This window comes from Nerophis lumbriciformis, linkage group LG07 (assembly GCF_033978685.3).
Source record: "Nerophis lumbriciformis linkage group LG07, RoL_Nlum_v2.1, whole genome shotgun sequence".
NCBI classification, from domain to species: Eukaryota; Metazoa; Chordata; class Actinopteri; order Syngnathiformes; family Syngnathidae; genus Nerophis; species Nerophis lumbriciformis.
In genome coordinates this window covers 57,617,173-57,632,500 of record NC_084554.2, presented here as the reverse complement: position 1 = coordinate 57,632,500, position 15,328 = coordinate 57,617,173, and the positions used below count along the sequence as shown (strand labels likewise).

General features: G+C 42.8%; 1 protein-coding gene across 1 annotated transcript in view; it reads right to left on the bottom strand.

Moving 5' to 3' along the window:
- The window catches only part of adarb2 (adenosine deaminase RNA specific B2 (inactive)), a 420,947-nt gene that overhangs the window by 9,137 nt on the left and 396,482 nt on the right, over window positions 1-15,328 (bottom strand). The window contains exon 9 of the mRNA XM_061964838.1: window positions 1,166-1,347. Within this exon, the coding sequence (XP_061820822.1) occupies window positions 1,166-1,347 (182 nt within the window). The remainder of the gene's footprint in view (window positions 1-1,165; window positions 1,348-15,328) is intronic.

The following is a 15,328-nucleotide window of genomic DNA, read 5'->3' as shown; positions in this document are numbered from 1 at the left end:
AACATGCAGATATATAACATGAAGATAAATAACAGGTAGGTACATAACATGTAGATCTAAACATGCAGATACATAACATGTAGATACATAACATGCAGATACATAACATGAAGATACATAACAGGTAGGTACATAACATTTAGATATACACATGCAGATGCATAACATGAAGATACATAACAGGTAAGTACATAACATGTAGATACATAACATGCAGATACATAACATGCAGATATATAACATGAAGATAAATAACAGGTAGGTACATAACATGTAGATCTAAACATGCAGATACATAACATGTAGATACATAACATGCAGATACATAACATGAAGATACATAACAGGTAGGTACATAACATTTAGATATACACATGCAGATGCATAACATGAAGATACATAACAGGTAGGTACATAACATTTAGATATACACATGCAGATGCATAACATGAAGATACATAACAGGTAGGTACATAACATTTAGATATACACATGCAGATACATAACATGTAGATACATAACAGGTAAGTACATAACATGTAGATACTTAACATGCAGATACATAACATGTAGATACATAGACTGCTTGACTTGATGCCAAATATTAGCGGAGTTAAGACCGCCCATCTAGCGTCAACCAATGCACGTAAAATGGCCTAATTTCGTAACAAATTGTTACAATTTGTGTTTTATCTTTAACAAAAGTGTGTTTTACCTGCTACATGTCTTATCTGTGTACATGTATCCATAGTTTTGTTTTGAGTAATTACTAATAATTGTATTTATCTTAGAGCACAGACCAGGAGTGGCAACCATAAAAAACGTAATATTATGTTAATAAAGCTTTTTTATTATATTCTAATCTAATTCTTGATTATGGACAATTGTAAATTGTTCTTTGAGTGCAACAGGAAAAGCCCAAAGTGTTTAATACCCTTTAATTTATATTTTTACCTTCTAAAATTGTTCTTTGAGTGCAGTAGGAAACATATGTTTATTGTATTGTAAGATTTTCTGTTGAAATAAAGCTAAAAATGTCATTTTTCCATAGTTCCCTTTATTTGGAAAAGTATCAATATACATTTTGGTACCGGTACCAAATTATTGGTATCGGGACAACCCTATGACACACCATCACAAACTTTGGGAACTGGTATTTCTTTACCTTGCAGTAAAGTCTGCTCCAGCAGGTGAACAAGGTGTGTTTGCAGAGGCGTGAGGGCATCCCTGAGTCACGTCTTCTTCCTGTTGCTGTGTTTACAACCTCCAACTGCGCGTCGCCCAACGTCCAGTTGAGGCTCACGCACGAGGCCTTCCCCGAATGTTGATACTCGGCACAGCTCAAGCCTGCAGGGGAAACAGCAACAACAAGGAAAGACATGATTAGGTTGGTTCAACCTCTAAAACTCTTACCTTCAATCAATCACATTTCATTTACATTAATCACAAATGTCACAAAGGGCATCGGCATCCTCTGATCTGAACCCACATCTGGGCAAGGAAACAGCAGATGTGGAAAAAGAAGAAAGCTTGAAAAGTGACCTCAGAAAGAGGAACCCCCCTTCCAAGGTGAGCGGCTGCAATGGAGTGAGTGGGCGCAGTTATTGATTTGTTGAATGAATATTCTTAAATGAATTGTTGATTTATTTGATTTGTTCAGTCCATATTCAGGTGTACTGGAGAGGAGGCTACGCCGGATAGTCGAACCTCGGATTCAGGAGGAACAGTGTGGTTTTCGTCCTGGTCGTGGAACTGTGGACCAGCTCTATACTCTCGGCAGGGTCCTTGAGGGTGCATGGGAGTTTGCCCAACCAGTCTACATGTGTTTTGTGGACTTGGAGAAGGCATTCAACCGTGTCCCTCGGAAAGTCCTGTGGGGAGTGCTCAGAGAGTATGGGGTATCGGACTGTCTGATTGTGGCAGTCCGCTCCCTGTATGATCAGTGCCAGAGCTTGGTCCGCATTGCCGGTAGTAAGTCGGACACGTTTCCAGTGAGGGTTGGACTCCGCCAAGGCTGCCCTTTGTCACCGATTCTGTTCATAACTTTTATGGACAGAATTTCTAGGCGCAGTCAAGGCGTTGAGGGGATCTGGTTTGGTGGCTGCAGGATTAGGTCTCTGCTTTTTGCAGATGATGTGGTCCTGATGGCTTCATCTGGCCAGGAGCTTCAGCTCTCACTGGATCGGTTCGCAGCTGAGTGTGAAGCGACTGGGATGAGAATCAGCACCTCCAAGTCCGAGTCCATGGTTCTCGCCCGGAAAAGGGTGGAGTGCCATCTCCGGGTTGGGGAAGAGATCTTGCCCCAAGTGGAGGAGTTCAAGTACCTCGGAGTCTTGTTCACGAGTGAGGGAAGAGTGGATCGTGAGATTGACAGGCGGATCGGTGCGGCGTCTTCAGTAATGCGGACGCTGTATCGATTCGTTGTGGTGAAGAAGGAGCTGAGCCGGAAGGCAAGGCTCTCAATTTACCGGTCGATCTACGTTCCCATCCTCACCTATGGTCATGAGCTTTGGGTTATGACCGAAAGGACAAGATCACGGGTACAAGCGGCCCAAATGAGTTTCCTCCGCCGGGTGGCGGGGCTCTCCCTTAGAGATAGGGTGAGAAGCTCTGCCATCCGGGAGGAGCTCAAAGTAAAGCCGCTGCTCCTCCACATCGAGAGGAGCCAGATGAGGTGGTTCGGGCATCTGGTCAGGATGCCACCCGAACGCCTCCCTAGGGAGGTGTTTAGGGCACGTCCGACTGGTAGGAGGCCGCGGGGAAGACCCAGGACATGTTGGGAAGACTATGTCTCCCGGCTGGCCTGGGAACGCCTCGGGGTCCCACAGGAAGAGCTGGACGAAGTGGCTGGGGAGAGGGAAGTCTGGGCTTCCCTGCTTAGGCTGCTGCCCCCGCGACCCGACCTCGGATAAGCGGAAGAAGATGGATGGATGGATGGATGTTCAGTCCATGGGGAAATGAACAGATAGTCATGGGGGCAGGGTAATATCTTCCAGGCACAGCCAGTCAGCTACGCAGACATGTCTATAGCGGTGGTCCTCCAGACTGGTACCTCTCCAGAAATGAACCATGGCCACCTGGTATCCTCTCCAAGCAGCAGAGTGGGGACACAGCGTCATCAACCCGTCTAAACAAGGTGTCTCTTTAAAAGCCAGAGTACATAAATGAGTTTTAAGGCGGTACCTAAGTGCATCTACTGAGGTAGTAGCATCTCTAACTGTTGCTGGGTACTGAACTTGATATGATAGCGGTAGTTGCCGTGATCCCAGAGGGCAGCATGAAACCGTGTACAGGTAATAATGTTTCTGATTTTTATACCAGGAGTTTTGCAACATTGCTGACTTCGATGTAAGCAAGACAAATTGATGTTCTTAGCATGGCATGACATAAGTAACATAGATATGAAGCAACAATAAAACTAAACGATTAGCAATGATCCAGCAAAGCCAGCAACAACAGCTGAGCCTAAATAGACTTGATAAGCAAACGAGAACAGGTGCGCTTGCAAACAAATTAAAAGTTCTGCAAAAACAACAAACAGGAAGTGAAAACTGAAAAATAGGAGTACTGGAGAGGAACTAAACACTAATTATAGAAAGAACCACACCAAAAACCAAAACAAGGCCTGACCTGGTCGACAGGTCATGACACAGCAGCCTGAAAAGAAAACACTCTGGAGCTGTGGGGGTCACTAATAAGCTGTGGGGGTCACTAATAAGCTGTGGGGGTCACTAATAAACTGTGAGGTCACTAAAAAGCTGTGAGGTCACTAATAAGCCAGTGTTTTTGGAGACGGAACCGTTAAGTATTTTGTACGTAAGTAACAAAATCTTCAAATCGTACTGGTAGTCGGTGGCTATCCTGGTCAAACTTTCTTGTTCTAGCAGCCGCATTTTATACCAACTGCAATCTTTTAATGGAGGGCACGGGGAGACCCCAAAAAACAATACATTACAGTAATCAAGAGGAGACGTAACGAAGGCATGTCAAATGATCTCAGCGTCGGTGATGGACAAAATGGGACGAATTCTAGCAATATTACGGAGATGAAAGATGTTTTAGGAACATTTTTAACATGCAGCTCAAACGAGACTTGGGTCAAAAGATTTATTTTTAGACCAGTTGATCTGCCGTCTCTTTTCTGCTCTTCCCCCCTCTCCTGCGTGGAGAGGTTATCAGATGACCACAGAGGAAGCACTAGCGGGGTGGACCACTCATCTGTGCATCAGTGCTGCTGACTTGTCTCCACTCAAGATGATCTCCTACTGGCCCCACTATGGACTGGACTCTCACATTATTAACTAGATCCACTATGGACTGGACTCTCACACTATTAACTAGATCCACTATGGACTGGACTCTCACATTATTAACTAGATCCACTATGGACTGGACTCTCACACTATTAACTAGATCCACTATGGACTGGACTCTCACATTATTAACTAGATCCACTATGGACTGGACTCTCACACTATTAACTAGATCCACTATGGACTGGACTCTCACATTATTAACTAGATCCACTATGGACTGGACTCTCACACTATTAACTAGATCCACTATGGACTGGACTCTCACATTATTAACTAGATCCACTATGGACTGGACTCTCACACTATTAACTAGATCCACTATGGACTGGACTCTCACATTATTAACTAGATCCACTATGGACTGGACTCTCACACTATTAACTAGATCCACTATGGACTGGACTCTCACATTATTAACTAGATCCACTATGGACTGGACTCTCACACTATTAACTAGATCCACTATGGACTGGACTCTCACATTATTAACTAGATCCACTATGGACTGGACTCTCACACTATTAACTAGATCCACTATGGACTGGACTCTCACATTATTAACTAGATCCACTATGGACTGGACTCTCACACTATTAACTAGATCCACTATGGACTGGACTCTCACATTATTAACTAGATCCACTATGGACTGGACTCTCACACTATTAACTAGATCCACTATGGACTGGACTCTCACATTATTAACTAGATCCACTATGGACTGGACTCTCACACTATTAACTAGATCCACTATGGACTGGACTCTCACATTATTAACTAGATCCACTATGGACTGGACTCTCACACTATTAACTAGATCCACTATGGACTGGACTCTCACATTATTAACTAGATCCACTATGGACTGGACTCTCACACTATTAACTAGATCCACTATGGACTGGACTCTCACATTATTAACTAGATCCACTATGGACTGGACTCTCACACTATTAACTAGATCCACTATGGACTGGACTCTCACATTATTAACTAGATCCACTATGGACTGGACTCTCACACTATTAACTAGATCCACTATGGACTGGACTCTCACATTATTAACTAGATCCACTATGGACTGGACTCTCACACTATTAACTAGATCCACTATGGACTGGACTCTCACACTATTAACTAGATCCACTTTGGACTGGACTCTCACACTATTAACTAGATCCACTATGGACTGGACTCTCACACTATTAACTAGATCCACTATGGACTGGACTCTCGCACTATTAACTAGATCCACTATGGACTGGACTCTCACACTATTAACTAGATCCACTATGGACTGGACTCTCACACTATTAACTAGATCCACTATGGACTGGACTGTCACACTATTAACTAGATCCACTATGGACTGGACTGTCACGCTATTAACTAGATCCACTATGGACTGGACTCTCACACTATTAACTAGATCCACTATGGACTGGACTCTCACACTATTAACTAGATCCACTATGGACTGGACTGTCACACTATTAACTAGATCCACTATGGACTGGACTGTCACGCTATTAACTAGATCCACTATGGACTGGACTCTCACACTATTAACTAGATCCACTATGGACTGGACTGTCACACTATTAACTAGATCCACTATGGACTGGACTGTCACGCTATTAACTAGATCCACTATGGACTGGACTGTCACGCTATTAACTAGATCCACTATGGACTGGACTCTCACACTATTAACTAGATCCATAATGGACTGGACTCTCAGACTATTATGTTAGATCCACTATGGACTGGACTCTCACACTATTAACTAGATCCACTATGGACTGGACTCTCACACTATTAACTAGATCCACTATGGACTGGACTGTCACGCTATTAACTAGATCCACTATGGACTGGACTCTCACACTATTAACTAGATCCACTATGGACTGGACTCTCACACTATTAACTAGATCCACTATGGACTGGACTCTCACACTATTAACTAGATCCACTATGGACTGGACTGTCACACTATTAACTAGATCCACTATGGACTGGACTGTCACACTATTAACTAGATCCACTATGGACTGGACTGTCACGCTATTAACTAGATCCACTATGGACTGGACTCTCACACTATTAACTAGATCCATAATGGACTGGACTCTCAGACTATTATGTTAGATCCACTATGGACTGGACTCTCACACTATTAACTAGATCCACTATGGACTGGACTCTCACACTATTAACTAGATCCACTATGGACTGGACTCTCACACTATTAACTAGATCCACTATGGACTGGACTCTCACACTATTAACTAGATCCACTATGGACTGGACTCTCGCACTATTAACTAGATCCACTATGGACTGGACTCTCACACTATTAACTAGATCCACTATGGACTGGACTCTCACACTATTAACTAGATCCACTATGGACTGGACTCTCGCACTATGAACTAGATCCACTATGGACTGGACGCTCACACTATTAACTATATCCACTATGGACTGGACTCTCACACTATTAACTAGATCCACTATGGACTAGACTCTCACACTATTAACTAGATCCACTATGGACTGGACTCTCACATTATTAACTAGATCCACTATGGACCGGACTCTCACACTATTAACTAGATCCACTATGGACTGGACTCTCACACTATTAACTAGATCCATAATGGACTGGACTCTCACACTATTATGTTAGAGCCACTATGGACTGGACTCTCACACTATTAACTAGATCCACTATGGACTGGACTCTCACACTATTAACGAGATCCACTATGGACTGGACTCTCGCACTATTAACTAGATCCACTATGGACTGGACTCTCACACTATTAACTAGATCCACTATGGACTGGACTCTCACACTATTAACTAGATCCACTATGGACTGGACTGTCACACTATTAACTAGATCCACTATGGACTGGACTGTCACGCTATTAACTAGATCCACTATGGACTGGACTCTCACACTATTAACTAGATCCACTATGGACTGGACTCTCACACTATTAACTAGATCCACTATGGACTGGACTGTCACATTATTAACTAGATCCACTATGGACTGGACTGTCACGCTATTAACTAGATCCACTATGGACTGGACTCTAACACTATTAACTAGATCCACTATGGACCGGACTGTCACACTATTAACTAGACCCACTATGGACTGGACTCTCACACTATTAACTAGATCCACTATGGACTGGACTCTCACACTATTAACTAGATCCACTATGGACTGGACTCTCACACTATTAACTAGATCCACTATGGACTGGACTCTAACACTATTAACTAGATCCACTATGGACTGGACTGTCACACTATTAACTAGATCCACTATGGACTGGACTGTCACGCTATTAACTAGATCCACTATGGACTGGACTGTCATGCTATTAACTAGATCCACTATGGACTGGACTCTCACACTATTAACTAGATCCATAATGGACTGGACTCTCACACTATTATGTTAGATCAACTATGGACTGGACTCTCACACTATTAACTAGATCCACTATGGACTGGACTCTCACACTATTAACTAGATCCACTATGGACTGGACTGTCACGCTATTAACTAGATCCACTATGGACTGGACTCTCACACTATTAACTAGATCCACTATGGACTGGACTCTCACACTATTAACTAGATCCATAATGGACTGGACTCTCACACTATTATGTTAGAGCCACTATGGACTGGACTCTCACACTATTAACGAGATCCACTATGGACTGGACTCTCACACTATTAACTAGATCCACTATGGACTGGACTCTCACACTATTAACTAGATCCACTATGGACTGGACTCTCACTATTATGTTAGATCCACTATGGACTGGACTCTCAAACTATTAACTAGATCCACTATGGACTGGACTCTCACACTATTAACTAGATCCACTATGGACTGGACTCTCACACTATTAACTAGATCCACTATGGACTGGACTGTCACGCTATTAACTAGATCCACTATGGACTGGACTCTCACACTATTAACTAGATCCATAATGGACTGGACTCTCACACTATTATGTTAGATCCACTATGGACTGGACTCTCACACTATTAACTAGATCCACTTTGGACTGGACTCTCACACTATTAACTAGATCCACTATGGACTGGACTCTCACACTATTAACTAGATCCACTATGGACTGGACTCTCGCACTATTAACTAGATCCACTATGGACTGGACTCTCACACTATTAACTAGATCCACTATGGACAGGACTCTCACACTATTAACTAGATCCACTATGGACTGGACTCTAACACTATTAACTAGATCCACTATGGACTGGACTGTCACACTATTAACTAGATCCACTATGGACTGGACTGTCACGCTATTAACTAGATCCACTATGGACTGGACTGTCACGCTATTAACTAGATCCACTATGGACTGGACTCTCACACTATTAACTAGATCCATACTGGACTGGACTCTCACACTATTATGTTAGATCCACTATGGACTGGACTCTCACACTATTAACTAGATCCACTATGGACTGGACTCTCACACTATTAACTAGATCCACTATGGACTGGACTGTCACGCTATTAACTAGATCCACTATGGACTGGACTCTCACACTATTAACTAGATCCATAATGGACTGGACTCTCACACTATTATGTTAGATCCACTATGGACTGGACTCTCACACTATTAACTAGATCCACTATGGACTGGACTCTCACACTATTAACTAGATCCACTATGGACTGGACTGTCACGCTATTAACTAGATCCACTATGGACTGGACTCTCACACTATTAACTAGATCCACTATGGACTGGACTCTCACACTATTAACTAGATCCACTATGGACTGGACTCTCGCACTATTAACTAGATCCACTATGGACTGGACTCTCACATTATTAACTAGATCCACTATGGACTGGACTCTCACACTATTAACTAGATCCACTATGGACTGGACTCTCACATTATTAACTAGATCCACTATGGACTGGACTCTCACACTATTAACTAGATCCACTATGGACTGGACTCTCACACTATTAACTAGATCCACTATGGACTGGACTCTCACATTATTAACTAGATCCACTATGGACTGGACTCTCACACTATTAACTAGATCCACTATGGACTGGACTCTCACATTATTAACTAGATCCACTATGGACTGGACTCTCACACTATTAACTAGATCCACTATGGACTGGACTCTCACATTATTAACTAGATCCACTATGGACTGGACTCTCACACTATTAACTAGATCCACTATGGACTGGACTCTCACACTATTAACTAGATCCACTATGGACTGGACTCTCACTATTATGTTAGATCCACTATGGACTGGACTCTCAAACTATTAACTAGATCCACTATGGACTGGACTCTCACACTATTAACTAGATCCACTATGGACTGGACTCTCACACTATTAACTAGATCCACTATGGACTGGACTGTCACACTATTAACTATATCCACTATGGACTGGACTGTCACGCTATTAACTAGATCCACTATGGACTGGACTCTCACACTATTAACTAGATCCATAATGGACTGGACTCTCACACTATTATGTTAGAGCCACTATGGACTGGACTCTCACACTATTAACTAGATCCACTATGGACTGGACTCTCACACTATTAACGAGATCCACTATGGACTGGACTCTCGCACTATTAACTAGATCCACTATGGACTGGACTCTCACACTATTAACTAGATCCACTATGGACTGGACTCTCACACTATTAACTAGATCCACTATGGACTGGACTGTCACACTATTAACTAGATCCACTATGGACTGGACTGTCACGCTATTAACTAGATCCACTATGGACTGGACTCTCACACTATTAACTAGATCCACTATGGACTGGACTCTCACACTATTAACTAGATCCACTATGGACTGGACTGTCACATTATTAACTAGATCCACTATGGACTGGACTGTCACGCTATTAACTAGATCCACTATGGACTGGACTCTAACACTATTAACTAGATCCACTATGGACCGGACTGTCACACTATTAACTAGACCCACTATGGACTGGACTCTCACACTATTAACTAGATCCACTATGGACTGGACTCTCACACTATTAACTAGATCCACTATGGACTGGACTCTCACACTATTAACTAGATCCACTATGGACTGGACTCTAACACTATTAACTAGATCCACTATGGACTGGACTGTCACACTATTAACTAGATCCACTATGGACTGGACTGTCACGCTATTAACTAGATCCACTATGGACTGGACTGTCATGCTATTAACTAGATCCACTATGGACTGGACTCTCACACTATTAACTAGATCCATAATGGACTGGACTCTCACACTATTATGTTAGATCAACTATGGACTGGACTCTCACACTATTAACTAGATCCACTATGGACTGGACTCTCACACTATTAACTAGATCCACTATGGACTGGACTGTCACGCTATTAACTAGATCCACTATGGACTGGACTCTCACACTATTAACTAGATCCACTATGGACTGGACTCTCACACTATTAACTAGATCCATAATGGACTGGACTCTCACACTATTATGTTAGAGCCACTATGGACTGGACTCTCACACTATTAACGAGATCCACTATGGACTGGACTCTCACACTATTAACTAGATCCACTATGGACTGGACTCTCACACTATTAACTAGATCCACTATGGACTGGACTCTCACTATTATGTTAGATCCACTATGGACTGGACTCTCAAACTATTAACTAGATCCACTATGGACTGGACTCTCACACTATTAACTAGATCCACTATGGACTGGACTCTCACACTATTAACTAGATCCACTATGGACTGGACTGTCACGCTATTAACTAGATCCACTATGGACTGGACTCTCACACTATTAACTAGATCCATAATGGACTGGACTCTCACACTATTATGTTAGATCCACTATGGACTGGACTCTCACACTATTAACTAGATCCACTTTGGACTGGACTCTCACACTATTAACTAGATCCACTATGGACTGGACTCTCACACTATTAACTAGATCCACTATGGACTGGACTCTCGCACTATTAACTAGATCCACTATGGACTGGACTCTCACACTATTAACTAGATCCACTATGGACAGGACTCTCACACTATTAACTAGATCCACTATGGACTGGACTCTAACACTATTAACTAGATCCACTATGGACTGGACTGTCACACTATTAACTAGATCCACTATGGACTGGACTGTCACGCTATTAACTAGATCCACTATGGACTGGACTGTCACGCTATTAACTAGATCCACTATGGACTGGACTCTCACACTATTAACTAGATCCATACTGGACTGGACTCTCACACTATTATGTTAGATCCACTATGGACTGGACTCTCACACTATTAACTAGATCCACTATGGACTGGACTCTCACACTATTAACTAGATCCACTATGGACTGGACTGTCACGCTATTAACTAGATCCACTATGGACTGGACTCTCACACTATTAACTAGATCCATAATGGACTGGACTCTCACACTATTATGTTAGATCCACTATGGACTGGACTCTCACACTATTAACTAGATCCACTATGGACTGGACTCTCACACTATTAACTAGATCCACTATGGACTGGACTGTCACGCTATTAACTAGATCCACTATGGACTGGACTCTCACACTATTAACTAGATCCACTATGGACTGGACTCTCACACTATTAACTAGATCCACTATGGACTGGACTCTCGCACTATTAACTAGATCCACTATGGACTGGACTCTCACATTATTAACTAGATCCACTATGGACTGGACTCTCACACTATTAACTAGATCCACTATGGACTGGACTCTCACATTATTAACTAGATCCACTATGGACTGGACTCTCACACTATTAACTAGATCCACTATGGACTGGACTCTCACACTATTAACTAGATCCACTATGGACTGGACTCTCACATTATTAACTAGATCCACTATGGACTGGACTCTCACACTATTAACTAGATCCACTATGGACTGGACTCTCACATTATTAACTAGATCCACTATGGACTGGACTCTCACACTATTAACTAGATCCACTATGGACTGGACTCTCACATTATTAACTAGATCCACTATGGACTGGACTCTCACACTATTAACTAGATCCACTATGGACTGGACTCTCACACTATTAACTAGATCCACTATGGACTGGACTCTCACTATTATGTTAGATCCACTATGGACTGGACTCTCAAACTATTAACTAGATCCACTATGGACTGGACTCTCACACTATTAACTAGATCCACTATGGACTGGACTCTCACACTATTAACTAGATCCACTATGGACTGGACTGTCACACTATTAACTATATCCACTATGGACTGGACTGTCACGCTATTAACTAGATCCACTATGGACTGGACTCTCACACTATTAACTAGATCCATAATGGACTGGACTCTCACACTATTATGTTAGATCCACTATGGACTGGACTCTCACACTATTAACTAGATCCACTTTGGACTGGACTCTCACACTATTAACTAGATCCACTATGGACTGGACTCTCACACTATTAACTAGATCCACTATGGACTGGACTCTCGCACTATTAACTAGATCCACTATGGACTGGACTCTCACACTATTAACTAGATCCACTATGGACTGGACTCTCACACTATTAACTAGATCCACTATGGACTGGACTCTCACACTATTAACTAGATCCACTATGGACTGGACTCTCACGCTATTAACTAGATCCACTATGGACTGGACTGTCACACTATTAACTAGATCCACTATGGACTGGACTCTCACACTATTAACTAGATCCATAATGGACTGGACTCTCACACTATTATGTTAGATCCACTATGGACTGGACTCTCACACTATGAACTAGATCCACTATGGACTGGACTCTCACACTATGAACTAGATCCACTATGGACTGGACTCTCACACTATTAACGAGATACACTCCACATCCATTGCACCGGTCACCCAGTGACTTTTTCTTGATTAAAAACGAAGAGCAACAACCGTAGCACACTTGTCTGGTGTTATTGGAGACTGCACTCTTATTTGGAGACGACTTACCGTATTTTCCGCACTATAAGGCGCACTTAAAAACCACACATTTTCTCAAAAGCTGACAGTGCGCCTTATAACCTGGTGCGCTTTATATATGGATAAATATTAAGATTCATTTTCATAAAGTTTCGGTCTCGTAACTACGGTAAACACCCGCCATCTTTTTTCCCGGTAGAACAGGAAGCGCTTCTTCTTCTACGCAAGCAACCGCCAAGGTAAGCACCCGCCCCCATAGAACAGGAAGCGCTTCTTCTTCTACTGTAAGCAACCACCCGCCCGCGTAGAAGAAGAAAAAGCGCGCGGATATTACGTTTCATTTCCTTTGTGTGTTTACATCTGTAAAGACCACAAAATGGCTCCAACTAAACGACAGGGATCCGGTTCATGAAAAGACGCAATCTCTCCATCCGCACACGGATTACTATTTCACAGCAACTGATATTCCTGTGAACCGCACTGTGGATACAACGGGAGCACGTACGGTGAATATTCGCACCACAGGGAATGAGAAGTCATCCTTCACTGTGGTTCTAGCTTGCCATGCTAATGGCCAGAAACTTCCACCCATGGTGATATTCAAAAGAAAGACCTTGCCAAAAGAGACCTTTCCAGCCGGCGTCATCATAAAAGCTAACTCGAAGGGATGGATGGATGAAGAAAAGATGAGCGAGTGGTTAAGGGAAGTTTACGCGAAGAGGCCGGGTGGCTTTTTTCACGCAGCTCCGTCCATGTTGATATACGACTCCATGCGCGCCCACATCACGCTGGTTTTAATATATTATTAAAGTTTGACTGACCTATCTGACTGTTTTTTTGACATTCCTTTAGCGCAGTTAGATGCGGCTTATAACACGGGGCGGCTTATAGGTGGACAAAGTTTTGAAATATGCCGTTCATTGAAGGCGCGGCTTATAACCCAGGGCGCCTTATGGTGCGGAAAATACGGTACTTCTGTCGCTCGATGTCCGTGACAAACAGCAAGAGCTGCAGCGAGCCTGACGTCACACTTGGTTGCTGATCCAACTGTATGTTTTGTAGATATCTGTCCACGGGTATACCTCAAGACTACGTTTACATTGCAGGCCAAAGTGTTGTTTAGTTTTGCAAGTAAAACGTGAACTTTATCAGACTCCTTTATAAACGGGCACAGGCCCCCTTGTGGCTTTGACGTCACTTGCGTGCAAGTTGGATTAAGTGAAAACAGGAAGTTGGGTTAGGATTCTTTAACTGAACACTACAAGAGAAAATATGGAGCCCACCTATCAGCGTGTTAGTGGGTTTGAGTCGTGGCGGTTGTTGTGAGGAAGTAGTCTGAAGATGGAAAACAACTGCAGGAGGACTTGCAAAAAAAGAAAGTGATGGAATGTGGTAGCTCCACCAAAGACGACATAGGAGTCGCAAACAGTCCACATTGTCCTTACGACTGCAGTCACATTTCAAAAGATGGGATTGATTTCCATACAGGGACAGGTCAGGGAACCAGAGCTCAGACTCCAGAAGTGGTGAAGGCAAACAGGAAGTAGAAACAAAAATAAGAGCACTGCACAGGATATAATACGGAAACGAAAGAAACAATAGTACAATAAAGAGATTTATTGTCAGCTTTGTGTTGTTAGCATCAACAGTTCAACTTGATCTCGTTACATTGCAGCTGTTTGCTCTTTTATTTCAATCCATTGTTTGGTGAAAGTATTTTTTAGATGTGCCAGAGCTGTTAAAAATGCAAATGGCCCCAGAGTGGCACTTGGGACACCGCTGCTGTAGGTAGAAAACATCATTGTCATGACTATTCCATTTAGGGCTGATGCTCACAACCAGGGCCGGCCCGTGGCATAGGCCGTATAGGCAAATGCTAA